The 14,454-nt window shown below is 41.6% G+C and overlaps 2 protein-coding genes across 5 annotated transcripts in view; both read right to left on the bottom strand.

The window, feature by feature from the left end:
- The window catches only part of MCM9 (minichromosome maintenance 9 homologous recombination repair factor), a 47,269-nt gene extending 44,382 nt beyond the window's left edge, over positions 1-2,887 (bottom strand). The window contains exons 1-2 of one of the 2 annotated variants that reach the window (XM_034060511.1): positions 2,606-2,887; positions 1,474-1,793 (exon numbers count right to left, since the gene is read on the bottom strand). In XM_034060511.1, coding sequence (XP_033916402.1) covers positions 1,474-1,786 — 313 coding nt within the window. In that variant the 5' untranslated portion in view covers positions 1,787-1,793; positions 2,606-2,887. Of the gene's footprint in view, positions 1-1,473; positions 1,794-2,142; positions 2,282-2,605 lie in introns of those variants that run through there. The other variant, XM_034060510.1, reaches the window with a different exon arrangement.
- A 7,042-nt stretch (positions 2,888-9,929) lies between these two features.
- The window catches only part of FAM184A (family with sequence similarity 184 member A), a 38,442-nt gene continuing 33,917 nt past the window's right edge, over positions 9,930-14,454 (bottom strand). For all 3 annotated transcript variants that reach the window (XM_031054046.2, XM_031054048.2, XM_031054047.2), the window contains 2 exons: positions 12,010-12,212; positions 9,930-10,268 (listed from right to left, as the gene is read on the bottom strand). In XM_031054046.2, the coding sequence (XP_030909906.2) occupies positions 10,187-10,268; positions 12,010-12,212 (285 nt within the window). In that variant the 3' untranslated portion in view covers positions 9,930-10,186. The remainder of the gene's footprint in view (positions 10,269-12,009; positions 12,213-14,454) is intronic.

The following is a 14,454-nucleotide window of genomic DNA, read 5'->3' on the forward strand; positions in this document are numbered from 1 at the left end:
AACATCACTCTGGGAGGAACGGTCAGCTCCAGTAGCAGGTTGATAACAGGAGCAAGAATCTTAAAACCACCACTACTCATGCAGTGATTGTCTTCCCCTTCTTGTACTCCCTTTTAATACTTCTTGGTAGCTTATGAACTAATCATACTTTGAAAAGAAATATCTCTGTTTTCATGCTGAAGCCCTGAATGATGAAAATGTATCCTAGTACACTAGGGGGAAAGTTTAATTCACTCCTACTTTTGTAGGCACAGGTTGATGCCCAACATTTCAACTTCTAGTACAACAAAGAAGCTATACTTGTACATCACATATTCAGCAGTTTTGAGTATGCGCTTTAACACTTGAATTGGTAGCAAGTCTTTCTCTAAAACCCTGGAGAAGGTAGAACTATGAGAGATGCAGGCTGATTAAATTTCTGATGTGTTTTAATGGCAATATTTTTAATAAACTTACTTGAATGAAACACAGGCCTATTTAACAACTGTGATTCATCCAAGTTCAAGCTGTCAAGAGACTGAATGATCATCAACCACTCCCACACAGGGCAGAGGAAGGAAACACAAGTTGCCAGCTCCTAGCTTTGCAGACTATTGCTTCAAAAAGCTATAACTAGAAGTGATTGATAAGGTCACCAGTGCCATCACTGTACCACCTCACAACAGGCAAAACAGGCATTTTAACCCCAGAACCTGCACCCCACACTTACTATACCTCAAAGCTACTAAAGGTTTCCTAAAAATAAATAATAATGGAATATCAAGTTGTAGTGGAAAAAAAGGATAAAATCCTCTAATAAAGATCTATTGTTTCAACAGTGCATTCCAATTTTATAACAAGTAATTTTAGAACTATTAGTTAAGCATAAAATTTGCCTTGCAACAATTCCATCTGAAATTGTCAGCTCTGAATTTAGACCCTGCTTCTTCCAGGAGATGGCTGGCGCCAGTAAGGGCTATGAACAAGTGACACAGTAAAGAAGTCAACCTGCAGGAAGATCCATTAACTACTTATCTTTCACTAAAACTTTATTTCCTTTAGACCTTCTGGCTAGAAGATAAATTATGTGAGACCAGCCACTGATTTGAGGAGTCCTTATACCATGGATAGGCTTTGGTATGAGTACTGATCCAACACCAGCCATTGCACACATGCCACTGGGGACGGCCACAGATTTTTCCCAGGGTGATCTGCACAACTTTGTGTGTTTGTGTGTGTTCTTTTCTGTTTAATAAACGGTATGCATTCCCTACCAAACCACAAGCATCAGAATCATAGACTCATAGAATGATTTTGATTGGGACCTTAAGATTAGCTAGTTCTTGATCACTCTGACAAGTGCAGGGACACCTTCCACTAGACAAGGCTGCTCAAAGCCCCCTCCTGACCGGCCTTGAACGAAACTTGCTCCTTCCCATGACATCCCCATACTTTCTTATGGAGTATGGACATTCGGCAGTCATGGCCACTCACCGGACACCCTGGCGTGGAGGTTCTGCTTCAGGCTGAGCTGCGGAGAGCCCGCAGCAGCATCCTGCAGTGCTGCCAGGGCTGCGCGGCGCAGCGCGCTGTCGAAAACCGTAAGGACCTCGCTGGGGAAGGCGTTGAAATACTCCCCGACCTCCATGTTGGTCTCAAAGAGCGTCAAGGCATCAACGACCACAGGGTAGTGCGCCTCATCATCGGCCTCCCTCAGGATGCCCAGGATGTCGTCTCTGTGGTGCGCCAGCACGTAGGACTCGAACACCTGACCGATGAGGTTCACCTGATCCACGCCCAGCACCATGGTGCGCCTGTGAAACAACGGTGGGCACCGGTGTTCCCGGTGAGGTCACGTGCCCAACGGGAAACTTGCCTTCGTCCCACTCGGGAAAAGCCCAGAGCGGGGCGGGGCCGGCGCGAGCTTGGGACTGCCGCGAGCGCGCGCCGCGGCCCCTCGTTGCCGCCCGCTCACGCCCTGCTGCCGGGTGCGCGCCGCCACGCGCCGCCACCACCGCCGCCGCCGCTCTCAGGCAGCTCCCGCCAACCAACCGCTCCGCCCCGGGCTGTCCCAGCCAACCAATCAGCTCCGCCCGCCGCCTGTCAGTCACCCTCGCAGCCCCGCCGACTGACCCCGTCAGTCAGTCAGACCGTCAGTCAGACCTTCAGTCTGTCCCGTCGGCGCTGACGCTATCCCCGAGCTCGGCCGTTGCGGCGCGCAGGGTGGGGGGTACCGGGCGGTTTCTCCCCTTCTTTCAGGCCAGAAAGTGAAACCGCCCGGCCACCCCTCTCTCCCGGAGGCACATCCGGGGGCGCAGCAGCATTTAGCCCGCCCAGCCTCAAGCGGTAGGAGGCGCGGAGCTCTGCAGTGCGGAGCCAGGCCTCCCGCTCTCACCCAAGCCGCCACCAGCACAGCACGGTTTGAACGGCAAGGTCCCGCGCTGCGCGGGAGGTGGGGCCGAGCCGGCATTGCGCTGCCTCTCCCGCCCACCCACCCGCCTGCGGAGCGCTGCCCCAGGCGTGTCCCGGCCCGCCTCCGAGCAGCGCGGGATGTGGCTGCGCTTGAACCGTCTGTCCCAGGCCGACGTAGGCAGCGATCCGCGCCCGTACTGCGCTCGCTCAGTACCTGCAACATGGGCCGCTGTGGCTCCTCTAGCAGGGCTCCCGTTGCAGCTCCCTCACGCAGTAGAAGAGGCTCGCTGCCCGCCCCCTCCGCACAGCTTCACGGCCGGGCCTGGCGGTCACCGAGCAGGGCAGTGGAGGGAGCTGCGGCAGCGGAGCCGCCTGCCTGCGAGGCCGGGCCTGGGCACCGTGGGGAAGCAGTGGCGCTTCCCTCCGGTGCCTTGGCGGCCTGTCCCGCCGGCCTGCCGCGGAGGGCCGGACGCCCGGGAGGAGGTGAAGGGCAGTGGGCTTGACTATCCGCCCAGCTGCGCTGCGCCCTGCGGGTAGAGTAGGGTGCTCCGTTGGGACGGGGGTGTCTCGGGTGCTCTGCTGCTCGCGAACAGAAGATTCTTGTTTCAGTGGTGCTGCATGGTGTTGCCGAAATGTCTCTGTCTCCGTCCTCCGTTACAAAGGGACCCTGCTCCTTGTGCTACACGGCAGGATTGCAAGGTGTTGGGCAAGACTGGTGCTGTGTCGCTGGGTAAGCCCAAGGTATCTGAAGCTCCTGTTTGTTGATGCTTCCTGTAACCAACTGCTGCGCAGTTTACAGATCCCATTAAATCTAAATTTGGCCTCTTTAGAGCGAGCTGCCTAACAAAGCAGTCAATTCCATCTTCTCCGTGAGGGCATATCGTAGGAAAGTCTTGGGGAGTTTGGGGATTTTTATTACTAATGTAGCCAGAAAATAGAGTTTGCTGGAGGCTTCTGCTTTTGTCTGGAATTTAAAGTGGTATTGTTTTGAATAGCTTCATATCTGTATGTTTTCTCTGAGCATATAGTACAACCCAGTGATGTGCCTTAACTATGTGAAATATTTTACCTTTTAAATAATTAATTCTGTTTCAAAATTGAGCTCCAGGCATATGAAGTGAAGCTGGATTCCAGTGGCTCCAGAAGTATGCCTGTTGCTTTTTGCTTTGTTTACTTTGCAGCATGTTGTGCTCTTCTAATAAGTGCTGGATGTGTGAATTTTGCTCCCACTGAGTTCAGTGTAAGTAAGCTGTCTCCTGGATTACTACATGTATTTTCTCAGTACCTCTTATAATATATTTGAATATATTATAATATATTCATATATATATTGATATATTCAAATTGATATATATATTCATATATCAATTTGAGTGTTGTGATATCACAGAGAATAACCAAATGCCCTCTGTCATGGTTTAATACCTGCTGGCAACTAAATACCACAGGAGTCACTCACATTCCCTCACACACTGGGATGTGGAGGAGAATCAGAAAAATAGTAAACCCCATGGTTGAGGTAAGAACAGTTTAATAATTACAATAAGGTATAATATTACTTGTGCTGCCAGTAATAATAATAATGAAAAGGGAAATTAAATAAAACGTATAAACCAGGAAATAGCCCCACAAACAACAGTGGTGCACAGTGCAATTGCTCACCACCCTCTGACCAATACCCAGCCTGACTCGAGTAGTGGTGTGGGCCTTCTGGGTGACTCCCCCAGTTTATACACTTGGCAGAGTCCTAGGAGAGTATGAGAACTGCCTGCTAATGCTGTGGTCAGGGTGGATGGTACATTGAGAGAAATGGAGTTCAGTGGTCACACTGAAAAGTTCTGGTTCAGTTTGGCTGCCTGGTTTTGTTACGGGATCCCACAGGTACTTCCAGTTACTGTAACATATGTAAAGAAATGGATGTATGTTTATATGACCAAAATGCACTGCAAAGTAGATTAGTTTTAGGACTGCAAGCTGTTTTCTCTATGTAACTGTACATGGAAATAAGTCATACTTCCATTTAAAGCTTTTTGCCAAGGAATGTATACAAAGTAAAACTGATACAATGTCCAACACCCAAAATCGGCTGAGGAACAGTACTATGAATTAGAGATTTGGCTTCATTTTAGTGAAAAAAGGGTTTAGCATTTGCCTATGAAGAATAGTAACATTACTGGACTACATTGAACATACCAGGAAAAAAGCAACGCAGCTCCTGTAAGGAAAGTCAGTTGTGAAAATCTAGACCTTGGGCCCACTATACAAGAGGATCTGGTTCGAGACCATCTTAAGAACCTGAACGTATACAAGTAAATGGGACCTGATGAAATCCATCCGCAGGTCCAGAAGGAGCTGGCAAATGAAGTTGCAAAGCCACTGGCCATCATATTTGAAAAATCATGGCAGTCAGGTGAAGTTCCTGATGACTGGAAAAAGGGAAATATAACCCCCATTTTCAAGAAGGGGAAAATGGATGACCCGGGGAATTACAGACCAGTCAGTCTCACCTCTGTGCCTGGCAAAATCTGGGAGCAGATTCACCTGGAAGGCATGCTAGGGCACATGAAAAACAACAAGGTGCTTGGTGACAGACAGCATGGCTTCACTAAGGGGAAATCCTGCCTGACCAATTTGGTGGCTTTCTATGATAGGGCTACAAAAGTGATGGACGGGATGCAGCAGTTAACGTCATCTACCTCGACTTGTGCAAAGCATTTGACACTGTCCCACATGACATCCTTGTCTCTAAATTGGAGAGACATCAATTTGACAGATGGACCACTCAGATAAAGAACTGGCTGGATGGGTGCACGTAAAGAGTTGTGGTCAATGGCTCAATGTCTGGCTGGAGACCAGTAATGAGTGGTGTCCCTCAGGGATCAGTGTTGGGACCAGTCCTGTTCAACATCTTTGTCGCTGACATGGACAGTGGGATTGAGTGCGCCCTCAGCAAGTTTGCTGATGACACCAAGCTGTGTGGTTCGGTTGATACGCTGGAGGGAAGGAATGCCATCCAGAGGGACCCTGACACACTTGTGAGGTGGGCTGGTGCCAACCTCATTAAGTTTAACCATGCCAAGTGCAAGGTCCTACACCTGGGTCGGAGCAATCCCAGGCACAGCTACAGGTTGGGCAAAAAGGAAATTCAGAGCAGCCCTGCAGAGAAGGACTTGGGAGTGTCGGTCAATGAGAAAATGAACATGAGCCAGCTGCAGTGTGCACTCACAGCCCAGAAAGCCAACTGTATTGTGGGCTGCATCAAAAGGAGCGTGACCAGCAGGTCAAAGGAGGTGATCCTGCCCCTCTACTCTGCTCTTGTGAGACCTCACTTGGAGTATTGTGTGCAGTTCTGGTGTTCTCAACATAAAAAGGACATGGTACTGTTAGAACAAGTCCAGAGGAGGGCCACAAGGATGATCAGGAGACTGGAGCATCTCCCATATGAAGACAGGCTGAGAAAGTTGGGGCTGTTCAGCCTGGAGAAGAGAAGGCTGCATGGAGACCTCATAGCAGCCTTCCAGTATCTGAAGGGGGCCTACAGGGATGCTGGGGAGGGACTATTCATTAGGGACTGTAGTGACAGGACAAGGGGTAACGGGTTGAAACTTAAACAGCAGAGGTTTAGACTGGATCTAAGGAAGAAATTCTTTACTGTGAAGGTGGTGAGGTACTGGAATGGGTTGCCAGGGAGGTTGTGAATGCTCCGTCCCTGGCAGTGTTCAAGGCCAGGTTGGATGAAGACTTGGGTGATATGGTTTAGTGTGAGGTGTCCCTGCCCATGGCAGGGGGGTTAGAACTAGATGATCTTAAGGTCCTTTCCAACCCTAACTATTCTTTGATTCTATGATCTTTCAAAGCTGATATATTTTTGCAAATGTTGGTTAATAAAAATAATAAAAATAAAATTCCAAGCTGGGTTCCTCACACCTACATGTAGCAACCAAGGCACTTAATTTGTTGCTGCTCTGAAGTCTTCATGCAATCGAGAGAAGCAGTCTGATGCAGCTGCCTGTTGACTGCCGAAGAGGTTGAAGACCACTATTAAGTGATGTGACTCAGCCATTCTCTTTCTAAAGGAAGTAAATTACAACAGAGGAGAAAAGTTGGGGTCTCATTTTCTCAACGCAGATATAGTGATGTTTACCTGTAGATAGCACTGGCATCATGTAACAAAATTCACATATAACTTACACTTTAAACAAGCAGGGGGTTGCTCTGACATCATGATCAGGTCTGGCTTCTAATATTAAGAGTGAAGTCTCCTTATACTCATTAGAAATTCCTGATGTCCTACAGTTTTTAAATAGAGTATCAGAGTAAGACTAAAACTTGAAAAAAAGTGAATGATCATTAGTCCAAAATTACCCTTGTGATTTTCTAGCTGTGGTTAGTGAGACAGTGTATTTGTTAACAATTTATAGAAAAGAACCCCCATTTTCTTCAGCTGCCACACCAGAAAGGCAAGTGCTGCAACACGGGCTGTTGCTCAAAATCCCTCCATATTCAGTTACAGGAACGGAAGCATTTTTTTCCCTAAGAACCTGCTGCTTTCAGTTTTGAAGTACAACTCATCAAAAAGGTCCTTTGTTAGAAAGAGTTTTCTAGTCTCAAAAAGCAATAAAGTCCAGAGACCACCTACATCAAGAGTAAAAAAAAATATAATCTGATTTAGGAATGAAAACAAAATTCTTGTAGCATTATAGAAACATTTAGTAAGAAAAGGTGATAAGAATATCCTAAAAAAAAAAACCCTATTCTATTTACTTCAGTTTTATAATACATCTGTATTCTTACTCTAAAATAATCAAAGTTTACAAATCTAAGACATTTAATTTAGATATTTTAAATGTAGAACTACTCAAACCAATTAGAAAATAATCCAAGTTTATTCTTCCAAAATAACAGATCATGAGAAAAGCAAAGTGAAAAATTATTTAGACTAAATCAGAATGCTAAAAATTCCATAATATTGACCCGTGTAATTTATTGCCAGTACTTCTCATAGGACTACTATTTTCCCTTCAGCCTCGGGTAAATATAGTACACATATGCTGAAGTACAGGCTGATTAGTACAATGCTGTTCTTCTGAAATGAAGGATTCTTCTGCATTTTCATAGGATCACAGGCTGGTTTGGGTTGGAACTGATCTTAAAAATCACCTGGTTCCAACCCCCCTGCCCTGGGCACGAACACCTTCCACTAGACCAGGCTGTTCAAAGCCCCATCCAGCCTCACCTTGAGCTCAGCCAGGGATGGGGCAGCCACAGCTTCTCTGGGCAACCTGTTTCTCTGCCCTGTATTGTGTATAGCCTGTTACTTCCTTCTTCCACAGGAAAACACAGTAGAGGTTCAAATATTTTTTCTTTATTTGCTCTTTGACCTTTTATTGTTTTTTTTCTGAATAAATAGAAAGGGTCAAAGGAATTAGTTACTTCAAGTGCTGATAATGAGTTTTAATGTGTCAGAGTGCAGAGAGGGAGCGCCTGAGAGTCAAAAGATTTTCCCACCATTGCAAATAATCATAGAATCATAGAATAATTAGGGTTGGAAAGGACCTTAAGATCATCTAGTTCCAACCCCCCTGCCATGGGCAGGGATACCTCACACTAAACCATATCACCCAAGGCTTCATCCAACCTGGCCTTGAACACTGCCAGGGATGGAGCATTCACACGGTAATGCCAACTCCTGTGTTAATCCCAAATGCCAGATATTAACTTTTTTTTTTTTTTTAGGAATACATTTTATGGAGTTCTCTGTAACATTTGTGAGAAAATCAAGTTTTTTTTCCTAGTTACTTCTGGTTGGTTTGGGACTCCCTTTGTTTGGCTGGTTTTTAAAGCCTGATTCAGTAATGGAACAGCTGCTAACTGTAGCAGACACAGTGACTGAGTCGCTTCCAAAAGGCAAGCACTTACTAGTAAAAAACCAAGGAGCATACCTTTTATGGAATAAGTAAATGCAGATATTATCATCTTCACATTACTGTTATTAATCCTGTATGTAAAAATGTACAAATGACGTGGAGGATGAGAGAAAAAGGCTGAGCCCTTGCAAAGCGTGCAAGAAAAAATACACAACACTCACTTCAGAACATTATAACAAAACGAGCTAGTGTATTTTATTTTGGGTAACAGCCAAGCAATCTGACATTTTGCCCAATATGGCTTTCTTCTAAAATTAAAAAGTTGCATATACCTCCAGTTGAGTCCACCAGCTACAGAAATTATGTTGTATACATCTTTAATCCATGGCAGCATCTCCAGAGTACAGCTTTCAGTGGCGTTTTCAAGCTAAATTAGAAGATAAAGTTTTAAAATAGTAAGTTTTAAAATGTTCATTTAGAAGATCTTATATTCTTTATATGAAAACATACAAATTTTTCATTTATACATATACTACATATAAAACTTATTGTAATTAACAAGTATCTTAATCTGGGTATTTACCTTTGTGCATATAGCAAAAAAAGAATGTAGTTAGGGCTTCAGATGAAATATTAAAGTTCAGACCTTTGTATATGCTAACTAAAATCTTATTCAAATAACTTGAACATTTTTTCCTGCTTTTAAAAGATGAAGAGATTCAGCTTAAAAATACATTCATAAAACAAAGAGACATTTTCTCCCTGAGACTACCAGTGTGAGTTATTCTGTGGTAATCTTTGAATGAAAAAATTATATAAAAAAAAGACAGTAAGTTCTAGTTTTCTATATGCTGCAGCACATTTCTTCAGTAAAACTGGCATCATAAAAGGTGTAGGTTGGAGAATCATGCTCAGTAGGTGAAAAAAAACATTGCCATATATCAATTTCAGAAGAAGAAAAAACTTTAATATAGACAAGGGAAGGTAATTAAGTTTTAACAAAAGATCTGTATCTGTAGTATGTATAAATGGGGAAAAGTTGGGTGTTTTTTTGTTTGGTTTGTTTTGGTTTTTTTCCCTATCATTTCAGACATGAATTTTATCCAAAGTAGGACTATTTGCTCCAAATGTAGATTTTCAGTTTATACAGACATACTTAGTACAGTATTCTAAATATGTCAGGCATTTGTTTTTGTTAATCACAAAAGAAATACATAACTTGTAGGAACAGTTTCTGCTTAAGTTTAACAATTAAATGTTTGATTATAACTAGATGGCAAAGTCTCATAGCAGCAGATTAAGGAGTCAACCCCCACCCCAATGTACAGCTTCTGCGTTGTGGCTGTCTTCATCTCTCCTCAAAATCCCTCTGCTCTGAAAGCTAGCAGCTACCTTGGCTTTACTTCATATTCTTCTTAGGTATTAAGAAGAGACAGTTTTTAAACTGCTACAAAGTAACAGAATGGAAATGGGATGCATTAAACATATCCTGCCCAAACTGGGGAAGAGAGTGAGAGATACACTTTTCTTTAACAATTTAAATTGTATTTCTAGTAACCATGCAATTATGTTATTTTTTGGGGGGAAAAGCCTTACCTGAAATCAAAGAAAACACATTTATAGGAAAAAGGGGGAAAGCGTTATGTTTGTTCTACCAAAATTTATTATGTAGTAATTACAAAGTTTAAAGATTCTTCCATTTTAAATAAAAATAATAGTTATAATTACACACATTATATAGTACCATGTCAAGTGATTCCAACAAATATAACATGAAATACAGTGCAGTTTCAAATCAGAAAGACAAATACTTTCTCATTCACAGTGTTTGACAAATTACAGAAAAGCTTGTTCACATGGGGGTTTACTTAAGGTCATGCTCTTATAAACAGTCCACATCACGCTGTGCCACAGAAACAAATTGTCTCTCAGAACGTGAAGTACCGGGCAAGCCACTCCTGGCGCTGGGGATCTGGTGAAGCCACTGGTGAAGCATCAGTCTGAGGAGGGCTAGAGTCACAGAAAGGAAAAAAAAAACAACACAATTATCCCACAACTACACACAAAGTACAAATGTTGGAAGAAAAAAACCCCAAATCACACAGAATATGCAGTAAAGAACACAGTCTGTTTTTCCATGGATCAGTGTCCTCAGGACATGAGGACATATCAGTGTGCCTCAGGACATGACTGAATATCTCCCTATAGAATCTGTGATCATCCACTCCATTGGAGAGCATCAGCAGCACAGACAAGTCAGTTTGGAAGCCACATTAACAGGGTGGGCAATGAATGTTTTGGAAAACAATTTAAAATCTCATCAATAGCTGTAGGTTTCAGAAAGAATAAAAAGAGTTTTCTTGGAAAAGCGTGACTGCAGAAAGTCCTCTTTTAGCATCCTTTTCCTGTGGTAAAGTTCATTTTCAGAAATATGATGCGAGCATCATATTTGTACACATGTGCTCACAAAGACTGGTTGGCAACTGAACAGAAATACACAGTTTTAATACTTGACACTGATCACAGATATCACTTGTGTCGTTCATGCACACGTTTCAAATACCAGGAAAAGAGAAACTGCCGCACTGCAAAACAAGATTTGGTTCCCCCCTGAACACTTAAAAGTCTCACAAAATGAGCAAGAAAGAATAATTTAAATTCAGTTACACAGCTAAGTTCCTTTATCAATAAAAATCAGTAATAAAATAATTCCTACTGTATTACTGGATAGTACAGAGCACAAAACTATTTGCAATGGAAACTGGCATCACAGTCCATGAGTCCATGCACATGCATGCTAGGAGATATCTGAGCACACTCATGCACATCACATGCTCAGGAAAAAAAAAACAAGCAGCAGTACTTGTTTGGTTTTCTTTTAAAGACTGTTTTCTTGAAATAAATTGCTTTCCCTTATCTGTTTTAGATTCTATTATTTGTTTCCTTTTACTAACATAGTTGCGAGGCATGCGGCTTTTCACATTAAACCAAAGGAGAGAGTACATAACCATATGTGGAACTGAAATTACACATTGCTTTGTTGCCAACTTGGAGGTAAGAGTTCAGTACCCACTAAATAAGAGTGCAGCACTTCAGTGCATCTAATATGCAAGCACATAAAGCCAAAAGATTAAAATCCTGGATCCAAAAATCTATTTTTAAGTTATTCAGCTCACTATATTATTTTGTGAGAGAATTACTTGAGACTTAATGCTGGTTTTGATTGCTACAGTCTCAGCATTAAGCACCCAAGAATAGAAGTTGCTGTAGTAAGGTAACTCCTATGAAACAATCTGATCTAGGTGAGGAAAGGGAAAACATAAAACATTCACGTAGCACAGAAAATAGTTTTCTTACATAAAAACCATTATCACATAATACTGAGTAACAGAAATTCTGTGCAATTCCTGAATGACAATCAGTAAGTAACACAAACATTTAAAACAATTGTTCCTATATGTAAACAACTGGAAGCACATGAATTCTGTTAAAGGCTCTAAAGAGGTTTTCAAAGTTCAAGACTTATGAAAAAGTGAAAGAATACTTCACATTTCAATCAGGTCTGCAATAAAAAGGAATACTATAAAGAGGTTACAAATGCAATGTAAAAATTAAAAATGCTGTCAGAGTAGGTATACCTCTGAAAGGTTCAGAAAGCAAGTGAGGTTCAGCTCAACGGCAATGCAAAATTTTCCTGAGATAAGCAAAACCAAAAAGAATTAAAAAAAAAGACTGGTGAGGCAGTGCTCACCTCAAAAACGTCTTGGACTCTTTGGGTGGCACTGGCTGTGGTAGTGGTTTGCTGCTGTTGAACTCAATATCGTGGATGGGTGAGTTAGGAATGGGCTCCAGGCGGTTAGGATGTCCATTGCCCACCACTCCGCTAGATTCCAGAGCACTTAGATTGGGGACACTCACAAACCTGTTTGCTGATTTATCATTCTTCTTCTTTTGCTGCATTAAAAATAACAAATATAAGGAAGGCATCTGGCACCAGGACAGATGAGGACATTTGCAAATGTAAAAGTTTTACCTGATGGCTGGGTTTGGGGTTTTTATGAAGGAGAGCAATAGGGATGGATCAGGCTCTTTTTTTTTCAATCGTAGTTTTACTGTTTGCTTTGACCAGACCTGAACACCACGAATTTTTGCAGAAAAATCAAATTTCTGATCAAGACGATTAAGTTATTAAGACTTAAGTTTAATAATTAATCTGTATATTTTATGAGATCTTCCAATGTAATATTTTGCTCTGTTTAAGACATTGGAGATAGGAAGTTTTTCACTAAATTGTCAACTAATCTGCTCAATTTTTCATTTGTACTTGAATCATTTCTCGGTATCAGTGACACAGGTCTGCTGTCAACTGTAATTGCAGCAAATTTCAATGAGACAAAAAGTGAATCTCTCCAACAGGTTTCACCCCATCACTGAGGCACATTTTGGTAACTGGAATGTGGAAGCTAGAAAAGCAGCTACATCACTTTTACAGCAATTAATCCCTCATAGTTGCAAATGTTATAGTAATACTGCTATAGATAAAAAGAGCACTGTACAGGAGGAGTCAATTTTCTTGCACAAGGAAAAGGCCTTTTAGCAGTCCTCTAATGCTAATCCAGCTACCACTTCTAGGCACCAGATGGCACAACTGAGCATTTCTCTTTTCTTGATACACTCCATACTCTACTGCCAGCACCTCAAGCGACCCCAAATACTGAATAATTTGATTTTATATCACTATTTCACTCTCCATAACACACCATACAAAGGAATCAGTGTTTACTCTCTCTGCTTTTCTAGACATTCCAATGTAGAAGGATGCTTCAAAGAATTTGATAGCTTTTTAAAAATAGCTGTGTTACAGGATACCATGTGTACTTTCTGCCTTCTATAAAATATTCCACTTCCACAATAAAATATTTATATTTTAAAAACCTTATTTCCAAAAATAGGATTTTTGAATTAATGGATTCACTTGTTCTCCTGAATTATGCATTATTTGAATATATAATAAATACTTTAATTCAATTACATATATGTAACCCTAACAAAACAACTTGGAAAAAAACCTCTCAAGGGCTACACGAATTTGAACTAAGGTAAAAAATAAGTGGAATCTCATGTTGTTTTGCTAGAGCATTTTTCAGCACAATTCCACTTGAAACAGGAGAGCTGCTCTATTCAAGGGTGGGCATGAGTTCAAACAGAGGCAGACATGAGTCCTGTTGTTTATACTTCTCTAGCTCTCTCTTCTAGCTTTGGTTTCATTGCTTGACCTTTCTGGGGTTCGCAGATGTGAATGCTACTAATTGGAGCCACGCTTGTGGATTTAAGAGAAAGCTATAATAGAAAAAAAGTCTTTTAAGCATTACAGTGAAAGATCGTCAAACTAAGGGTTAAACTAAGACTGCCCAATACACTTCACTTCTGTAGGAGCTGAAGAAGCAAGAAATAACATTATGGTGGAAAAAAATTATTTGGTAAAAGTAACCAACTATGTAAAAACATCTTTTTGCATCCTCAAGGTAATATATACTGTAATGAACATGGTGTGTTAAACACACTGTAGTTAAATCTCTCTGCTTCACAGGCGACTCATTTTTGGAAAATGTGTATTAGCCACATAAGTGCTTAGAAAAACCGTGCAGTTTCTATCTTATTCTCTGTAAAACAATCTATGCTTCTGAAGCAGTCAAATCTGGAGAGACAAAATCGTGTGTATAATTCCATGAAATTCATGCAAAGTATTAAGAAACTTCAGATGTAACAATGTAATACTAAACAGATCCATTGCACAAATTACAGAAGCCATAATGGATACTGCAATGGGTGTAATTTTGCATTAATATGCAAAGGCTGTAGTAACTCATATTCTGTCTTTTCATCACAAAAAAGAGAATGAGTTTTTCAGTTTCTTTGTAATTCATTCTCCAATAACACAGTATGTGCTTTGACAAAATAAAGTAACATAGTCCACAACTCATGAAATGAGAGATTAAAATGTTCTGGCATACAAGACAGTTTTAAAGTCCAAACAGTTTTAAGTGATGGAAGCATATCATAAAAATATATGAAATATCACCATGGAAATCTGATGATGTACTTTTCCCAATTGCTTCAGATTTCACATAAAACACAGGTGTATATACTTGATGGTTACATTTCACATCTTTATAAATGAGTGGTTCAGACAAAC

Source organism: Melopsittacus undulatus, chromosome 3 (assembly GCF_012275295.1).
Source record: "Melopsittacus undulatus isolate bMelUnd1 chromosome 3, bMelUnd1.mat.Z, whole genome shotgun sequence".
Lineage (NCBI taxonomy): Eukaryota > Metazoa > Chordata > Aves > Psittaciformes > Psittaculidae > Melopsittacus > Melopsittacus undulatus.